Below are 21,010 nucleotides of genomic sequence, written 5' to 3'. Positions count from 1 at the left end.
TTCTAATGAGTCTCTAGCACTATTTTATAAATCCCCATAAATATAATGTATTTCCAGTGCATAGTCACAAGCAAAGTGTGTGACTGCTGACCTAAGTAATGGCTTTCACTCTTCCTGCATACAGGAATTTCATCAGGATTCACTGTATGGCTTTCAAAGACAAATAATAAAATGTGTCCATCACAACTAAAACCATACAAAGCAGTGCCTGGGAATGTGAATACAATGATCTCAACTAATTAATTAATTTCTCATGCGCTGTAGAAGAATGGTAGTGTGTATTTAGCATGTATGTTTGCAAGTAAGTTATACCCAGAAAAAAACTGTTCAGGTCAGAACCAGAGTAGTCTTTTACACTTCAATTTTATCGACTCAAAAAAAGAATTGTTGCCATGTCATTTTTAGTGAATTTAGTTTTAATACTTTTTTTTTTTTTTGTCATAACTTTTCAAAGTGGTTTTCATTTATGTTTACCTATTTTTTTTAATATGGATAGAAAAATGCCAAACTTCTGCCAAAAACAACTCTAAGTAAATGTATTTTTCCTGGATGTGAATCTAACAGAATAAAAAAACATAACTAGAGGAATAATTTAGTGTTTAGCACAGACAAACTCTGGTTTGGTTGATTTGTAAGTGCTGTTGTATCAACAGTAGTAATATTGCATGTTTCAGTTCTTCGTATCAGACTTCCAGTCCAGCCAGATGCCTGCAGCATAGACAGTGATATTTTAGGCATTTTTTCTCTCTTCATTAATTTTCATTAATTTTTTCTCTTCACCATGCTAATGAAATTTGGAACACATTGCAAACTCTGTATCCTGGAGCAGGAAACTGGAAATAGAGATCAAATTTTTTGAAAGACTTCTAATTTTTGCCATCTTCCCTTTCACTGTCTACGTTTTCTTTATCAACAATAAAGTTTATGTAGCTATGAAGTACCTAGTAATTCTGCTACATTAGTGTAGAGGTGCTAGAAACATTTCTTTATATCCATAAGACTTTATAAAAAAATTCAGATTGTCCATTTCCATTCTTTCAGTGCTGTAAACCAATGTACTCATCCAGAATATCCCCAGGCACTATTTAATGCAGATGACTTCATGGGGCTGCTCTGTAAATCCAACCATGAAGTACTAGGATAAGAGTTAAAGCATAAATTAAGCACAAATAGATTGGTTTGGGACCATTGTGTGATCAAAATAATTACAAAATCTCTGTAACAAATGGTGCTGATAATATTAAAAACAAGTCATTTCCAGCCCATTAAATTTTACATTGTAAATTTAACTGGCATTAAGACTTTTAAATCAAGAAAAACAGTTGAACATGTTATAAAAGTTGCTGAACAATCTAGACTTGAAAACGAAGAGCCAATAATATTCCCTTGTGGCCAAGAAGGCCAATGCTACCCTGGGTGCATTAAAAGGAGGGTGGCCAGAGGGTGGTTTTCCTCCTCCTGTGTCCTGGTGAGATCTCATCTGGAGTACTGTGCCCAGTTCTGGGCTCTTCAGTTTAATAATAATAGAATCATCATACAATGATCATGGAAAGGCTTGAGTTGGAAATGACCTTAAAGATCATCTAGTTCCAACCTCCAGAGGCAGGACTGTCAACCACTAAATCAGGCACTCAGTCAGGTTGTCCAGGGCCCCATTCAATCTGGCCTTGATCATATCCAGGAATGGGGCACAAAGATAATTACGAGGAAAGGCTGAGAGACCTGAGACTGAGGCTGAGGAGAGGATCTTGTCAGTGCTTATAACATGCTTATAACGCTTATGATGTCTTCTACTTGGACTTGTACAAAGTGTTTGACCCTGTCCCACATGACATCCTGGTTGCTGAATTGGAGAAAAGTATATTTGATGGATGGACCACTTCTGGATAAGGAATTGGCTGAATGGTTGCACTCAGTGAGTTGTGGTCAATGGCTCAAAGTTCAAGTTGAGTCTGGTGGCAAGTGGGACTGGTGGTGGGACCGGTGCTATTTGACATCTCTGTAGGCAATATGGACAGTGAGATTGAGTGCACCCTCAGCAAGTTTGCCGATGCCACCAAGCTGAATGGTGCAGTCGACATATTAAAGGGAAGGGATGCCATCCAGAGGGATCTGGTGAGACTTGAGAGTTGGGTCCATGAAAACGTCATGAACTTCAACAAGGCCAAGTGCAAAGTCCTGCACCTGTGCTGGGGTAATCCCAAGCACAATTATGGGGTGGTGAGTGTTAATGAAAGATTCAACATGCTCCAGCAATGTATACTTGCAGCCCAGAAAGGCAACCGTATCCTGGATTGCATCAAAGGGAGCACGAAAGGAGCTGGTCAAGAGAGATGATTCTGCCCCTCTACTCTGCTCCTGTGAGGCCCCACCTGGAACACTGTATCCAGTTCTGGGTCCCCCAACGCAAGAATGACTTTGAGTTGTTGGAGTGGTTCCAGAGAGGGGTCATGAAGATAATCAGAGGGTTAGAGCACCTTCCCTACGGGGACAGGCTGAGAGAGCTGGGTTTGTTCAGCATGGAGAAGAGAAGGCTCTGAGGAGACCTTAAAGCAGCCTTCCAGTACCTGAAAGGGGCCTACAGGAAAGCTGGGGAAGAACTTTTTATAGGGCCAGGTAGTGATAGAATGAGGGGAAGTGGTGTTAAACTAGAATAGGATAGATTTAGACTAGATATTAGATGGAAATTCTTTACTATGAGAGTGGTGAGGCACTGTAGCAGGTTGCCCAGAGATGATGTGGATGCCCCCTCCCTGGAAGCATTCAAGGCCAGGCTGGATGGGGCTTTGAGCAACCTGGTCTAGTGGGAGGTGTTCCTTCCCATGGCAGGGGGATTGGAAGTAGACAATCTTAAAGGTCCCTTCCAACCCAAACCATTCTATGATTCTATGACCTGCTATGAGTAGCAGCATTGCCGTTTTTACAAAATATCAAATTTAAATCATGGATGCATAATTTGGCTTTCTAGTAAGAAGTATTGAAAAGGATTTAGTTTTTAAATTAATAACATCTCAAAAATTGATTTAATTATTCACCCACACTCTGCCTTCTGCGTATTTCACTTACCTTTAATGCAAAATGGTCCATCATACGCTGTTTTGGAGCAGTCACAGGAGTAGCCATTGTATTTCTCAACACACTTTCCTCCGTTGGCGCAGTACATTCCATAGCTTGTGCAGTGGCCAGAGCAGCCAGGCTTCACCCCTAGAGTGACTTTTGCTCTCTCTTCCAAGTCCAGTGTTACCCCATTCATCCTTAATGAGCGAATGCAACCTAGGAAGCCCTGCTGGCCGCCCGCGGCACCTGCGCGGAAATGTTAAAAAGACAACAGTGAAGAGTTTTATAGGAAATATCCTGCTAGGCTTCTGACTACAGGTAAGTAATTTAAGTAACTTATTTATACAAGTGAGGCGCTACAACATCCTAGTGAAATCGAAATCAGTGGAAAGTGAAACCTCAGTTTTCAGACTGTGCCAAAAACATACCTAAAGAGTAAGTGCCTTTGCTTTACACTTATCAAGCTTTAAGATCTTTTAGAGATGACCATGGAAGAATTGGGCGTGGCTACATTGCTAAGATATAACTGTGTTCGGTATATAATTATTGCTGATGGATGCTAACTGCAATATCATAATATGTTACATATTTGAAACGTTTAATATGGGAAATGGAGAAAGAGGGAATAGGAAATACAGATGCTCATATCCAAGCAACATCAGGTATGATGCTAAATTGCCTAAACACAGGGAGAAGGACACAGCACTGAAGAGCTGTATTTGAAAATCTGGATTGGAATGTTTTTCTTAGCAGTCACTAAGAACTATTTTTTTTTTCCCGGTAAATACTTGCTGTAAAACATGATTTTATCTCAGAAAGTCTTACTCAGAGCTGGATTAAAAACAAACAAACAACAACATCAACAACAAAACAAAACAAAACAAAACAAAAAAACCTGAAATTGCAAGCAAAAAGCAGTGAGAAGTTGCCACACAGTGCTCTCATTCCTTTGATTACTGCAGTCCCACAGTGGGATGAAGAGTCCCACATGCGCCTGAAGAGATCTGAACACTCATCTCTGCAGAGCACAGAATACCTGGGTAGGGCAGAGGACTAAATACAGACCATCTGCTACTTCAAATCAGCCACAGAAATCAAAGAGGCTGCTTCAAATCTGTGTCTGGTCACTGGGTAATTTGGATTAAGAGGAGACAGTCTATTCTCGTCTCTTCTGAAGTGCACAGGGCAGAGGCCATTCAGGTGTGGTTCCAATTCTTGCAAAATAATATACACCATGGTGATGAAAGAATTCTAATGCTTATAATTCTCACATCTTTCCTGTCCTGATGGATATTCTAGCCCTTAGGATTTTAAGTAATGCTTCAGGTTCCCTCATTGTCCCAAGGAATATTTATCACAGAAAACGGAGTACTGAAATTATTCTTATTCCGTGTCACTCTGCAGGCTGTGATACTCAGAATGTTCACTGAGGACACTTGAACTCACATCAATTCTCTGTCAGACTCAGCTAGAATTTGAATCAGAGACACTATTCTTTGTAAATTATAGGAAATGTATCTGATTCAGAAAGAAAGAAAGTCAGCTGCAGGTTTGGACATTCAGCTTTTGGCAGTACAAGTACCAAGCATTTCAAAAGATGGATGGTACAAGTGTTAATTCAAAATGATTTATAAAAATCAACAGTTATTAGCAATTCCCCGAGAACTCAGGCTTGAATATTTCCAGCTCTCTTTTCATAAAAAGTCTTGGTATTTCTTTCGAAAGTCTAAGGCTTTGTCTTCTAAAAAGAATTAATATTTCAATTTACTTGGAAACAGGCTTTTATTGGATCACAGCCAGCAGTAAAGGAGAAACTCGTTGTGTAAACAATGGCTGTATCTCTGGTGATGACACTTTTAAAGTGGTTTACATGTGCTGCTTACCAAGGAGGGAAAGGCTTTAAACAGCATTTTGATTAATTTCTGCTTTTGTATCTGGAAAAAAGTGAGGTAATGTCTGTTTTTTCTTCTTCCTTCCTTTCCTCACTTAATAGATATATAAAGAGGTAGGAAGGTGCTGCTTCTTTGCTCACTTTTTCATGTACTTTTGATTCCAACTAGTGGCACTTGCCATGTCTGGCTTTTGGATTCCTAGGTCTAACAGTCAGAGAAATACAAGTACTGCTGGAATAACACGCAAAAAACGCACTGGAAAACAGCATCTCCAGAAAGCAGCTGTATTCATTTGGTTCTGGTGAACGAATTTTTGTGACACCATGTGATTCTATTCTATGGCAAATGGGAAAACTGCCCATATGACTAAAGAGAAACTATTGCAGTAAAAGCAAAAGCATGGACAGTGACCAAACCTGTGTGACTAGGATGGACACAGCAGGCTCACATAGCTCTCTTAGCTAATCCTCTTATCTCCGCAGTTTCACAGGTGCTTGCTATTTCTCCTTCTTTACTATTATTTTTTTTTTTAATATTTAGGAAGGCATCTTCCTGTGTTAAATTAACTGATGCTTAACTGGGGCAGAGAGTTCATCCAGTACCTGAAGCCTGGTTATCTCCTCTGCGCCTTACCTACATAGAGCTGGCTGTACAATTCCAGTCGTGTGTGTCCTTCCGTCGGCGCTTTCCGGACTTCTGGAGGCAACTGATCTACCTGCAGGCTGGCCTGTTTGACGTTCCTCTCTGCCCTGACCCGATGCCACTGGTCATCATTCAGCTGGCTGGGAGACCGGACGATTATTTCCACAGGTCCGTTTCCAACATCAAATGAAAATGAAACCTCTGTAGCAGCTGAAACATCGAGCGAAATCAAACCCATACTATGCTGTAAACATACACATCCACACTTCTTAAACAGAAAATATTTAAGTAGAAATACATACTGCTCAGACACCATTCAGAATTTATAAGCACACTTAGCTCCTTCTAACATGAGGAGGAATTAGAGAAACGGCTTTCTAAGAAGCCATTCTGAAAACGTTCTACAGCATGTGACAGAAATTAAATCAGTTAAAATTAACTCAGAGTGAAATATATCCTGAAAGAAGAATTTTTATTTCCACTTATATTTTCAATAGTATCAGAGAAATATGCTCATAAACTTATAAAACATCAGCAGATCTTGAAATAAATTCCTCTTTTTTTTTTTTTTAATTTTCAGTTTTTTCTTTTTTCTTCTTCCTCTGGGAGGCAGTTAATTTCTACCACAAACTAATAAATATATGAAACGTGGTAAATAAGTGATGTGAAATTTTCCGACTGAAAAAGGAATAGACTCTTAGCAAACACTATAGCATTCTTTTTATAGTAAAAAATTCAAAGAATGTTTAGATATTCTACAAATGTCCAGTAAGCTCTACTAGGCATTCCATCAGGTCATGATGAATTCCATCATGATATATCAATATAATTGATACTGGTGGTTGTACAGGGAATGTACATAGATGATTTTGACTGAAGAAATATAAATTTAAATTTCCTACTGAGATTTAGTTTATACTAAATGTATTTTAAAAATTATTTTACAGTGGCAAAACACTAGATGAAAGAGTTACCACAGGATGGGTTATTATTGACAGCATTCACAAAGGAGGAAAAATATAGACACCTGAGACTTCCATTTGATTTGTTTTTCTAAAACATCCAAAGCTACAATGCCATTTTATTTTCCTGAAAAATCTCTGGTCAAAGCTTGCCATTAAAGAAATAAAGATGCTTCATTTTAGTGCTATCACACCTTATAATTTCAGGGATTCTGACAATAAATTCAGGCTAAGTAAGCAGTAGAGTAAAATCTCTTCAGTACTTCTGCAGCATGTTATATCCATGTTTGTTTTCAAGGAGATGTGTGTATTTGTCCCTTACGTTTTGCTTTGAAGAAATACCTCAGATCTCTTCACTGTCAGGCTTGTCTTACTTCCAAAACACTATCTTTCTACAGTACTGTAAAATGAGAATGCCTTTGTAGCACATTGCTCTTATTCTGAGGCAACAGGCAGCATTGTTGATATTTTTATGGGTTCCCTGAGTGTAAAACCACCCTGGACTTTGGAAACTTCTGCAAGAATACTTCTTGGTTTGCAAGCTTTTGATCTTCTGGTAGGAAGTACTTTTTTTTTTTTTTTTTTTTTTTTTTTTTTTTTTTTTAAATAAGGGAAATTATTTTTTTTTTAAGAGAAAGTGAAGCGCAGAGATATTTCATGTAGAAGTCTTCATGTTTGTACAGTCCAGCTGTATGCATGTTATATTGACTGTGTCAGTCTGAAGACTTATTTTATAATGAAATTCGTGCTTAGTGAAGAGAATGATTTGCTCTAATGTAAAAGTAAGTGCACTAGACTTATAAATTCATATTATATTCTTATAACGAATCTTCTTGTTTTTGGGGAAGGAGGAGCATCCCAGAACAATCTTCTCATCCAAGTTTTGTTTTCAGCGCAGGTACCTGCTGACTTGCTGAAAGTTAGAGAAGTGCAAGGGCAGCACAGAATGAGGGGGTTGTACTGATCCATCCCTGGGCAACATGAACACACAAGTCTTAAAAACCAAAGGAGAGGAAATTATTGGCTAGATTAAAAAAAAAACAAACCACGAAGGACATCAATGCAAAGATCAATCCAGATAATCACAGGCTGCATGGCAGCATCTTACACGCAAGGTCTGTTGGTAGTTCTGATTCTTAATTCTCAGCTTCTATTTGAATGAAAATTTCAGTCTACAGTGTAATAGTATTCTTCAACCAGGGTAGTGTCTAGATAAAATGATTTGTTCTGGCTTTTTACTAGGAGAGGACGAGCATCTGTGGTGGGTTGACTCTGGCCAGCAGCTCAGCAGTTGAACAGCTCACCTGTGCACCCTCTCACTCCAACTCTATCCAGAGAGCAGGAAGAGCAAAAAGTGAGAATACTCACGTGCTAAGATAATGTAATAGTTAGATAGAGAGGTTAGAAAAAAGCAAATTAACAAGCAAAACAAAACAAAAAAAGGTCTCACTACCTCCCACTAGCAGAACCATGCCTAGCTTGTTTCCGAAGGACCACCTTTGCAGCCCTTCTTCTCTCTGCACCCACCCAGACCCAGTATAACATCAGATTTATTCAGAAGTTCAGTTTATTATTTATTTATGTGGAAAATAGCAACTGTTCAGGTCTTTTTTTTTTTCTCTAAAAGTACAGTTTTCAGTCTCTCTATATCTATACATACAGCCTTGGATAATGTGGCATTTTGGACTCAAATACATCCTGATTTGACACAAAAATGGCACTATTCGGACAAACTTTTGAAGGGAAAGATTATAAATCATTTAACATGCAAGCTGATCAGCTGTTCAGTGATCAGCTGTATTTTTCAGAAATACGTACACAATGAGCAAGCAGCACAGATACCTGAGATTTCTACAAAGGCCAGTCACTCTGTAGCTCAGGAAGTGAGCTTCCATTCTGACCATTTTATTTTCTGTCTTACTAAATACACTAAAACTCAAGGTGATTCTTTTAAAAGATGTGAATGTGGATCAAACTTTGAAAGAACAACTGAAGCTGCTTAACTGAGGAATTAAAAAAGAAAATATATATATATATATATTCTTAGTGTATATAAGTGTATTAGTGTATATAAGTGTCTTAGTGTAATAAGAATATTCTTATATTCTTAGTGTATTTGGTCAATACAAGATGGAAATTCCATAAAACTGAACAAGGTGAATTTTTTTATGTGCTTCTGGCACATATTCCACCTCAGTAAATTGAGGTTTGTGGGCTTGTGGCTACACTTAGATTTACAATTTCTGTGCCTTGTGCACTTATGTGTAATTAAATCTGAAGATGTTTCTTTCATCAATTCCATTTTCAAAGGTCGTAGCCAGCAATCCGTTCATAACGTAGAAGTGCATCTTTGGCAAACACAATGCCCTTCTCATTGTTCTTACTGTGCAGAAGAACCTTATTTTCTCCAACATGCGAGTTCACTGTACAGATCAGACACATTCTGTATTTGTCTGTGGGTTAAGAAGGCAAACAAAAAAGACCATGCAGTATTACATGATCTTGGATCTTATACTGCCAGTGTAGGGAAGTAAGATGAAAGTTGGAAGGTAGGAAATACAGTGACAGTGTACCAGTAACTAGCTCAGGTTAACTGGTAAACAAACACAGAAACTAGATTCTTGGGGTACCCCTGGAGTCAATACTGGTTTCAAACTTACCCAGTATCTAATCCAGCATTCTGCCCTGGGATGATGGGGCAGGGTGCACTGTCAGATGATTTGCTGATGATTTAAAACTAGGAGGAATGGCTGATATACTGGAAGTTTGTGCAGCCATCCAGAGGAATCTCAGCACGCTGGTGAAATGGACTGATTAGGAACATTATGCAGTTCAACATAGGGAAGTGCAACGTCCTGCATCTGAGGATGCCACCAGAACTTGCTGGAGGCTATGCTACTGGAAAGCAGCTGTTCATGTAACTCAGCACCCTGGTGGACACCAATTTGAACACAAGCCAGCAGTGTGCCCTTGCAGCAGAAGAAGGTGAATGGCATCCTGGGCTACATTAGGCAAAGTGCTATCAGCACTGAGAGAAGTTATACTTTTCCTCTATATTCAGCCCTAGTGAAGCCACATCTGAAGTCCTGTGTCCAATACAGATCTCCCAGTACCAGACAGACATGGATATACTAGAGAGAGTTCAATGAAAGGCAACGAAGATGAAGATGAACAAAGGACGGGAGTGCCTATTCTGTGAAGAGAAGCTCAGAGGGATCTCATCACTGTCTGTAAACACCTGAAACGAAGGTGCGAAGAAGACAAAGCAAGGCTTCCCTTCCTTCCAGTGTATCAACCACACTGCTCAGCTTGGTGTCATCTACAAACTTGCTGAGGGTGCACTCAATGCCATTGTCTGTGTCACTGATGGAGATGCTGAAGAGCACTGGTCCCAGGAGCGACCCCTGAGGGACACGCTTGTGACCACCCCCTCTCTCTTGTGACAGAGAGCCATTGATCACAACACTTTGGCTGCATCCAGCCAGTCAATTCCTGATCCATCGAACATTTCATCTTTCAAATCCACACCTCTCCAATTGATGTGGTGAGGGACCATGTCAAAGGCCTTGCAGAAGTCCAGGTAGATGACACCCACCGCTCTTCTGCCGCCCATTGAAGCTATCACTCCATCACAGAAGGTAACCAGATCGGTCAGGCACAATCTGCCCTTAGTGAAGCCATGCTGGCTGTCTTGAATCACCTCTTTTATCTTGTAAAAGACCAAAATGGTTATTCCAGCAGGCAAAAATCAATTCTGTTCTCAATAGAGTTTGGCATATTTGAGAAGACAAATACAGGTTATGCACTGTGGTTACCTGTGACAGTGAGGATATAAATTCAAGGACATAGAAAGACTGTTGCTGTAACATGCGTAAGATACTCAGTATTTTTGTTCAGTAAATATTTGTATTTTGCCTGAAAAAGATGACCATAAATGAAGAAACTAATAGAGCACGTGCAGTTTTAGCATTTAACACAAAGCTGACTGGACACGAAGAAAATTTCCTTGGATGAATGGTTGGACTAGGAATGATTTGTTATGTGTTTTTTAGTGCAATACAAACTGAAGTTGAGGACAACTGTGTTTTCTACAGCCAACCATTTCCCACCTTGAATTTTACACAATTTGTACCTGATAAACTGTGCCACAAAATTTCTACCAAAATGGCATTTGTGGCAATGAGAAAAGCACCCCAACACCCTTGAAAGGAGAGAGGTAATGCTTCAGGGATGCTATACAGCTCTGTGCAGTGCTGGACATGTTGTCACTGGGGAATACCAACCTGTACTCAACAACTCTGAGACTAAGTTAATTACAGTAGAGCTACTGATTGTCTTAATTTTCCCACATCCCTATGCTTAAAATTATCTATTGGTCAGTGTTAGCAAGTTCTCCATTCAGATTTTTTTTGCTGCTTTTGACTTGATCCCACACAGAAGCCTCAGCACCTATGGCCTTTGCTGATTAGGCACAAGAATAAAGAGATAACAGATTTCTCTCATGGGCCATCAGTTGCCATGTTTGAATATCAGGCTTTTCTGTACACATACCACTGCTGATAACAAATCTTACCTGTAGAAGATTTATACTTGCAGTTTTTCAGATATGGTGGGATTTTTTGTTTGCTTTTGTTTTTGTTTTGTTTGCTTCCAACTTTCATATTGTCCCAGAATAGGATAAGAGTTTGAAAAAACATCTGGGTCAAAGATTTCCCTGAAGAATTTCAATGCTTTTCCATTTAGTTTGTCAGCATCCTACTGGCCCCTGGGATGGAGATATTTCTTAGTTTCCTATGCAGTCTTTGACATGTGGCTTATGCAAAGTGCTTTCCCAGGGGATTGTTCTTCACAAAAGGTGACCTTCTGCTAGGAGAGCAAAATAACAACTGAATTGAAAAAAAACAAAAGAACAAAAAAACAAAACAAAAAAACCAACAATGAAGGTCACAACAGTCTCCCTGCTCAGCTACAAAGATAAAGCAGTGGAAGATGTAAGCTGCATTTACACGAACATGTCATAATTTAAAGAGAACGATGTAGAAAACTCATTGATTTCATAGAATTCCATTTCTGGATACCCCTGAAGAAAAGAGTTATAAAATTATTAAAATCTATAAGAAAATATATGAACTGATCATCTGTTAGAGCATTCAGTCTGGGGGAATGAATGCTGTTAAGGAGGAAGCAAAAAGCAATGGGAATCGTGGTTCATGGTCATCACTGTTCCTTGGCTGATTTTGGAGAAGTTACGCATGTCTCAGTTAAGTAGCCTAGAAGCAACCAAACACAAGAAGCAACATGGGACTTTTCTCTTCAAGTATAAATATTAGCTATTAAAGTGCTTATGGGTGACTAAGTTAGAGGCAAGGCAGCAAAGGGAGCCTTGTAATCAGCATCTACTTAGGCCACCTGATCAAGTGGAGGCTTCTGACGAGGCCTTCCACCTCCAGCTCCAGGAGGTGTCGCAATTGCAAGTGTTTGTCCTGCTAGGGGACTTCAACCACCCAGACATTGTTGGAAAAGAAGCGTGGTGAGCTGTAGACAATCCAGGAGGCTACTGGAACGCAGTAAGGATAACTTCCTGAGTCAAGTAATAGACAGCCCCACCAGGGTGATGCAGTACTGGACCTGATGCTCATCAGTGCAAATGAACTGATTGGTGACATCAGGAGTAGAGGCCTTCTGGGCTGTAGAGACCATGCTATGGTTGAGTTCATGCTCTAGAGGGATATGAGACAGGCAAGGAGTAAAATTAGGATATTAAATTTCAGGAAAGCTAAATTTCAGTTCTTCAGGGAGTTCGTCGACAAAATACCCTGGGAATCTGTCCAAATAGGCAAGGGTGCAGAGCAGAGCTGTCAGATCTTTAAGGAAGCTTTCCTCAGTGTGCAAGAGCTCTCCATCCCCAGGTGTAGCAAGGCAGGAAAGGAAGGCAAAAGATGTGTGTGGCTGAACCAGGACATGCTGGTCAAACTGGAGAGTAATAAGAAGATGCACAAGCAGTGGAAAAAGGGACACGTACTTTGGGCAGAATATAAGGAGGCTGGGCTGTGTAGGGATGGGGTCACAAAAGCCAAGGTCCAACTTGAACCAAACTTGGCATGGGGTGCCAAGAACAAGAAAGGCTTCTACAGATACCTCAACCAGAAAAGGGAAGTCCAGGACGGTGTACCCTCACCAGTGAGTGACAAAGACAAGCTGGTAACAACAAAAGAAGTTTGAGATATTCAACAACTTTTTGCCTCGGTCTTTTCTGATAACTGCTCATCATGAAGTTTCAAATGTTTGGATCAGTAGAAGAGGATGGGTGAAATAGTGTTGCTCCCACTGTAAGCGAATATCAGTTTCATGATCACCTGAGGCTGGGGGGCTCCATGTATACTTGGTATCGATTACCTTAGAAAGGGATATTTTAAGGATCCCAAGGGGTATCAGTGAGACCTTGGAATAGCTGCTGTTGACACAGACGGTGTTAAGCAGCTGTCTGTTTTGCCTGGCCTATCCAAAGATCCATCTGTTGTGGGGTTGCTACAAGTAGAAGAGCAACAGGCACCGATTGCTACAAAAACGGTGCACAGATGGCACTACCACACCAACAGGGATTCCTTGCTCCCCTTTTGTGAGTTGATTCATCAACTGGAGATTCAGAGAGTGATAAGCAAAACTCACTCACCTTTTAACAGTCCCATATGACCAAGGTATAAATCTGGTGGAGACTAACAGCAGACTACTGTGGTCTGAATGAAGTCATACCCCTACTGAGTATTGCTGTACCAGATATGCTAGAACTCCAGTATGAACTGGAATAAAAAGCAGCCAAGTAGTATTCTACAATTGACATTGCTAATGTCTTTTTCTCCATTCTTCTGGCCGCAGAATGTAGGCCATGGTTTGCTTTCACCTGGAGGGGGGCTCAGTATACTTGGAATCGTCTGCCCCCAGGATGGAAATACAGTCCAAAAATTTGCCATGGGTTGATCCCTATTGCACTAGAACAATGCAGTGCTCCTGAGCACACACTGTAGATTGATGACATTTTTGCGTGAGGCGATACAGCAAGGGAAGTTTTCACAAAAGGAGACAGGATAATCCAGATCCTTCTGTGAGCTGGTTTCACTATTAAGCAAAACAAAGTGGAAGGATCTTCACAGGAAATTCAGTTCCTTGGTATTAAGCAGCAAGAAGGACATCATCACATCCCAATAGACGTGATCAACAAAATTACACCCATATCTCCACCCGGTAGTAAGAAAAATGCACAATCTTTTCTGCGCAGAGTGGGCTTCTGGAGAATGCATGCTCTAAACTATAGCCTCACTGTTAGTTCCCTTTATCAGGTGACGTGGAAGAAGTTTAATTTTAAGTGGGGTCCAGAGCAGCAGCAGGTTTTTGAGCAAATTAAACAGGATATAGCCCGTGCCGCGGCCCTGGAGCCAGAATGGATGGGACAGGATGGAAAGAACATCCTTTACACTGCTGCTGGAGAGAAAGGTCCCACTTGGAGCTTGTGGCAGAGCTCAGGAGAGACTCAAGGCCCAACCCCTATGATTCTGGAGTCAAGCATACAGGGGTCCAAAGAGTACTGCACTCCAATTTGCCACATGTAAGAGCGTTTGAGCTGATTCCAAAGTAATTTGTACTGAAGCGGAGCTCCTTGTAGCATCTTGACTGCTGAAACTCAACTGGATGTTTAAAGGAAAGGTTCCCTCCACCCAACATGCTAACGATGCCACTTGGAGTAAGCAGACTTCGTTGATTACTCAGCAAGCTTGAATGGGGAACCTCAGTCATCCAGAAATCTTAGAAGTGATCATGGACTGGCTTGAAGGTAAGAAGTTTGGAACATCACCAGCAGAAGAGGTACTGCATGCTGAAGATGCCCAGATTGAATTACCAGAAAACTGAAAGAAATATGATCAGGGAACAGGGATTGTCACACAGAGGGGAAACATCACAGGTGGAAAGCTGCTATGGGGAGCCCTACATGACAAGTGGCAGAGGCCACTGAAGCAAATGTTAAGACAATTTGCTGAGGTGAAGGCTGTTTAAGTAGCCTTAGATGTTGCTGAATGGGAGAAGTGGCCAAAGATTTTTCTTTATACTGACTTGTTAATGGTGGCAAATGCCTTATGCGGGTGGTTACAGCAGTGAAAACAAAAAACTTGCAACAGAGGGGTTGCTGAACTGTGGAAAGACATTGCTGCCCAAATAAAGAATATGATTGTAAAGGTGTGCCATGCAGATGCTCATGAGCCCAAGAATTGGGCTACTGGAGAAGAACAAAATAACCAACAGATAGATCAAGCTGCCAAAACTGAGGTGGCTCAAATAGACTTGGACTGGCAAATCAAGGTTGAATGATTTCTAGCTTAGTAGGCCCATGAGACCTCTGGCTATCAAGGAAGAGATGCGACATATAAATGGGCTAGAGAACGAGGGGTGGTCTTAACTATTGGATGCTATTGCACATACTATTGTGAAACATGCACCACAATTAAACAAGCCAAGAGAAGGAAACCTCTCTGAGGAGAAAAGTTGACAGCAAAAGTGTAAATATGGGGAGGTATGGCAGGTTGATTATGTCACCTTGTCACGATCTCACGATGGTAAGTATTATGTGCTTACCATGGTAGAGGCAAACCTGGGTGGCTTGAAACATATCTTGCACCTGATGCTACTGCCCAAAACACCATATTAGGTCTCGAGAAACAAGTCCTGTGGAAACATGGGACATTCTCCAGAAAGAATTGAGTCAGATAATGGATCTCTTTTCAAAAATTCCCTTGTAAAATTCCCTTGTAAATACTTGGAGCAAAGATTGAGTGGATTTATCATATCCTTTATCGTGTGCCAGCTTCTGGTAAATTTGAACAATACAGTGTGTTGTTAAAAACTATGTTGAAAGCAATGGGTGGCAGAAAATTTAAGCACTGGGAGAAGCATTCAGCAAAAACCATCTGTTTGGTCAATAGCTGAGGATCTATCAGTTGAGATGGTCCTGCCTAATCCAGCTCCCCATGTGCTGTAGAGGGAGATAAGGTCTCTCTAGTACATGCAAAGAGAATGTTGGGAAAAGAAGCTTGAGTCTTTCCAACTTCTGGAAAGGGCAAAACTCTGTGGAATTGTTTTCACTCAGGGACCTGGGTCTACTTGGCAGATAATGCAGAAAGACGGGGATGTTCATTGTGTACCACAAGGAAATTTGCTTGAATGCTGGGGGAATGTCTTGCTCCAATTTATAGGAGGGAGAGGAGGTTCTTTTAATATCTGTATACCCAGCATGAGATTAAGAAACAACGGTTCAAATGTTGGTCCAACCAGTTTATTACAAATCCTAATCAGGGAGACGGGGAAGGGAAGGAGGACGATAGAAAAGACAGGAAAGAAGCAAGAGTTGCGTCAAGCGGGGATGGTCACCGCCAGGATCCAGCAGCGTCCCGTTGCACGGCGTTTGAGGTCCGAGGCAGAAGCAGCGCGGGGGGAGCAGCAGCAGCGTGGCGGCCTTGGGCAGCAAGCAGGCAGCAGGAGGCGGCCGCGGAGCCAACGCGGGAGGAAGCAGCAGCGCTCAGGCAGCAGCCCAGGAGAGTCCGTCAGCATGCGGGAATTCCATAGTGAGGAATGTGATGGCAGACACCTCTGTTCTTCTTCAGCATTGTGGTAGAGCACAGAGCAAGTCCAGGAGGGAGAAAGGCAGGTTGTGAGGCTTCTCATGGCAGAAACCTCCGTTCTTCTTCATGAGGAATCTGTTGCCAGAAAACCTAAACCTCATGATTGTAGGTCCCCATTTTATTCTTCTTCTTTCCCTGCCTACGTGACATCCCTGGGTGCTTGAGCAAGACACATGTGAGGACCCCCTGAGATGGCCATCATCCTGAGATAAGTCCACACAAAGGAGCACTTCACGGCCATTAAGCTGCAGTTTCTCTCTCTCTCATTGCCCCTAGCCTTGTCCATCTGTGTCCCCCATTCAAAGGATTTCACAACCCTTGCCCAGGACTTGTTCATCTGTATCCCCAGCAAGCTTTGAGACAATGATGTAACAGAATAATATCTTACAGGGAGTGCTGTCAATAATTCCATATCTGTGTGTGTTTAACGATGTAAATTACTGTTTGTATGTACATTAAGCATGATATAGTGATGTGGGATAAGGGGTATAATGACATCATTTTATGATTGTTATCACTATTCCACATCATAACATTATGTAGTGTGGTTGGATTTAAAGAGTTAATGCTCCATTTTTGTGGTTTGTCAATTTTTCTGGATTTCTGGCTCGGAAGAGAACTATATATCCCAGAAGATTTTCACTGTTCTATTTTCTGTTTAGAGGGAAAGATAAAGCTCCTTGCAAATCATAAGACTGCCCTTTTACTGCTTGATTTTGTCCTGTGCTCCCCAGCCATCTCACTTTCACCATTAGAGTAAGGCCTTTGGTTTTGAACACTCTCTTACTCTTCTTGATTTATTAGCTTCAATTCCAATTGCATTGTAATATATTGTCTCATCTTGTCTTTTCTTATTCTATATCATACTTAGTAAGTCAGTTTTCTCCCACAGCTCATTGCTGCTGTTATGTTTTTAGAACCACCTCTCTCCCTTTTCCCCTTTTCCTCCATCCTCCTCTCCCAGAGTGTGGGTCTGTGGGTTCTCCTGCCTCATTTGTCATGCAATGAAGCCGAACCAGCCCTGAAACCATCAACTGACCTCTAAGATCGTCCAGTCCAACCATCCACATATCCCCAGTATTTCCCACTAAACCAAGTTCCTCAGTACAACGTCTAAATATTTCTCAAACACCTCCAGGGACAGTGACTCCACTGCATCCCTGGGCAGCCCATTTCAGTGCCTGACCACTCTGCTGGAGAAGCAGTACTTCCAAACATCCAACTTGAATCTCCCCTGGCTCAACTTCAGGCCATTCCCTCCAGTCCTGTCACTAACTACATGCAACAAGAGGCCGACCTTTCCCTTCTCATAGTTGTAGAGAGCAGTAAGGACACCTCTGGGCATCCTCTTCTCCAGACTGAACAATCCCAGCTCCCTCGGCTACTCCTCATCAGGCCTGTGCGCCAGACCCTTCACCAGCTTTGTCACCCTTCTCTGAACACACTCCAGAGCCTCAATGTCTTTCTTGTAGTGAAGAGCCCAAAACTGGACACAGTACTCGAGGTGCGGCCTCACCAGGGTTGGGTGCAGAGGGATGGACACTTCTCTCCTCCTATTGGCAATGCTATTTCTGTACAAGTCAGGATAAGGAAATAAAATGACCACCGGGAGAGACCAGTGTAAAGGAAAAAAGTGGTCTCAGAAGAGTCTTATAGGAAAACTGTATTTTAAGTCAAACCTTCCAAAAACTGTGTAGGAAAGCTGTAAGAGAGAGAGAAAAAAATCTACTTTCCCTCCCTAACAACATTTAATGTTAAAAAAAATTAGAAAATGTGACCAGTGAGGTATGATTTCTAGAAGCACTTATTTACAGAAAAATTTACGCACTATCCAGCTACCTCTTTTGTAAGAGTTGTCAGCTGACAAGCCAGCTGTCAAAGTAATGACTGTCTGCAGATTTACTGGTTTATGTAAAAACTGAGGCTTAAGATAGTTCTACATCTCTACCTACTGTTCCTTGAATGGTAATAAGTAAGAAGCTGTCAGAGGAGCGGCTTGATAATAGGAACAGCCAGAAATTTTAATCACATTCATAGCAGCGTTTTATCACTGCATTTTTCATGACAGCCATCCCTGTCAGTTGTTTGAAAAAAATCAGTTTCTTAGATTATATAAACACGTTCTTCTCTTCCTTTTTCCCCATTTTCAGAGATTACAACATGAAGCTTTGCTGAAGATACATGAAGATACTCTACATACTGCAAGAACGCACCTCTTTTTCTTACAAATCTTGAGAGTTAGAAAATAAGCTGCGTAGTTATTAGAACTTAAGATAGCATATCAATAAAACAATTTCATGTGTATTACTAGTGGCAACTCTTGTGCTCTGAATACAGTACAAAATACCAAACTCCTTTCCAAAGACAGGAATCTAAAAATCATCAAACCAAATGATTTGTTTCCCTAATATATTTACCAAGTGCAACAAAGTGATTACAAAAATCAGAACCTCACAGCTCCTCATCTGTACAACTGAACCTATGCTTCACATACTACGAGTATATACAGACATTTAACATCTAGGGGACGAAGAAGAAAGAACTTGCACTTCTTGCTGGAAGAAAACTGATTTCTACTTTCTACAGTTCCAAATGGAAAATGGAAATAAATCAATTTTTTTTTAAGTGAGTAATTCTTCAGTGAGAATTGCACCTGTACAAGGCAAAGAAAAAGAAAGTATACCCACTGTTTGAAGTGCAGCACCTTGCAGCAAATATATCTCAAATACTATTACATGAAAAGCTTTAGTGCAAAATAACAGTTCTGCTGGAGAACTTGATGGGTTAACTAGAAAGTACGTTGCCAAGGGCAGCCTTCTCTAGGGTTTAAAGGTAACTCTAGTTATCTTACTGACTTCATTTTGTGTTCCTATTAAGAAACAAAGCCGCATATCAATTTTATCAGAGTTCTGTGAAGTTGAAGTAAACTCTTAAAGAAGTTGATGGTGTGTAAGCCACGCAAGGACCATTTGAAAACCTGAAACCCTGCTTTTCAATTCAGTGAATTCCAACAAAACTAACTGCAGATCAGAATGAAACAAACTGTAATGAAAACTAGATGAAACCACTATTAATTATATAAATGCGTAGTTTAGAAAAGAGAATGAATTTGTCTTTGCTGCTAAAACCACAGTGTTTAACCCTTTTGAGCTGTGACTGGTATAAACGTCAAGCTACAGAAAAGAGTATTCTCCAGGACTGAAAATTTCAAAACTGAGTTTCCCGGAAAGAAAAGCTAGAGTGAATGCAATGATGTTCACGTGGCCTGCTCTGCACATTTCGGCAAATGCACCCAGGACAGTTTTGTTAAACAGCAGCGGTACATTTGGCTTTACAGGCTGTTTCTATAGATGATGTTTCTGCCGTAAAATATTTGTAATCTATGGCTTAGCTTCAGGGACTGGAGGTTGGAATTGAGCAGAGGCAGAGGCATTCCCCATTCAGCATTAGCAACTTTTGCCATTGAATTTGCACATGTACGTTTAGAACTGAGTTCTTGACCTCTGACATCAGCTTCCACAGCAAACCGAAGCAGACACTCTTCTCTATACTAGAGTGCAAAGAACTAGTTACACTTACAGAGCCATAGCACTATAACACATCTCTAGAATCTGTAATAACAAGTGCATGTAGCACTGCAGGCCTGGCACTACTCCAGTTTATGGCAGACTAAAAAGAGTTGAAGGATAAGAAAGGAGAAATAAAACATTATTTTCCCCCTAATTCAACCACTTCAGTTTCACTGAGTACGGCTAAACATTTCAAAGTCTCGCTTGGAATGCTTGCCCCTGGGACCTCAGAAGCTTAAATAATAAAGTCAATTTGCCTCCTGATATATTAAGCACTCTTTTTCAGATCAACAGCTTCATTATCAGATAATGCTGGCAAAACGTTAATTATATGAGATTTTTTAAAGGGATTTTAAATATCACATGCCAGTTTTCAGCTCTGGATCCTTACAGTGCTGATTAGAGTGGTCTCTGAACACAGAGCTGAAGACACATACTTTAAATTAATACATCTGGCATACGATTTTGAAAAAATATTAAGTCATTTTTATAACTGCGTTACCAGTTCTGTCAATTTCTTTCCTTTATAAATAAACCAAATAGACTTCAGCTGTTCCTCCTGGCAACCTGAAAACAAGTCAAATAGTTTGATTTGGATGTTCATTTCCTGACTTAATTGAACTTACATGTTTTGCTAAACAATACACTTCTCTTAACATCAGTTATCTGGTATAAATCTCCTTCAGGTTCCAAGCAAAGTTAGGGAAAAAGCAAATGCTTACATTTCAGCTCTAGTTTGATGAAGTCAGTATTTCCCAGATTCTCAAGAAATACTCCATCTGAGGCTGATGTTTTGAAATAGAAAGAGATATCCGCACTGGTTTCCCCTTGGAAGGTGGAGAAGTGAAGGTAGGATGATGATGTGATGAAGGAGGCTGCATTCCAGTAGTTCCCTGAAGGGATGAGACAGACAAGAAACAAACATTTGAGTGCTCTCTGGATATTTGAAAATGTTAACAGTAATATATGCTACAGCAGTGTCTATACTAAAAGAACCAAGACATCTTCCTTCTATTACTTTCTTTCCCCTCTTCTGGTTGCTTCATGTCTAGTTTCTGATACCTGTATTCCCGAATTCTTGATTTATGATTTTGAGTAGAACATTAATGTGCTTTTAAGAGAAGCCCTCAGTAGAGTTCAGTTATCACTCTAACCATGTAATAGTAACACTGAGTTTACAGGTGATACTCCATAAGGGCAAAACGCTGATTTGGTGGCTG

The 21,010-nt window shown here is 40.7% G+C and overlaps 1 protein-coding gene across 1 annotated transcript in view; it reads right to left on the bottom strand.

The window, feature by feature from the left end:
• The window catches only part of CNTNAP2 (contactin associated protein 2), a gene marked incomplete at both ends in the record, with an annotated part of 665,714 nt that overhangs the window by 77,615 nt on the left and 567,089 nt on the right, over positions 1-21,010 (bottom strand). Inside the window, 3 exons of the mRNA XM_079533370.1 lie at positions 3,067-3,303; positions 5,583-5,801; positions 20,513-20,683. Of these exons, the coding sequence (XP_079389496.1) occupies positions 3,067-3,303; positions 5,583-5,801; positions 20,513-20,683 (627 nt within the window). The remainder of the gene's footprint in view (positions 1-3,066; positions 3,304-5,582; positions 5,802-20,512; positions 20,684-21,010) is intronic.

The sequence above is a fragment of the Tetrao urogallus genome, assembly GCF_951394365.1.
Source record: "Tetrao urogallus genome assembly, chromosome: 3".
NCBI classification, from domain to species: Eukaryota; Metazoa; Chordata; class Aves; order Galliformes; family Phasianidae; genus Tetrao; species Tetrao urogallus.
The sequence above is the reverse complement of the archived record's forward strand: the minus strand, read 5'-3'. Positions and strand labels throughout refer to the sequence as shown.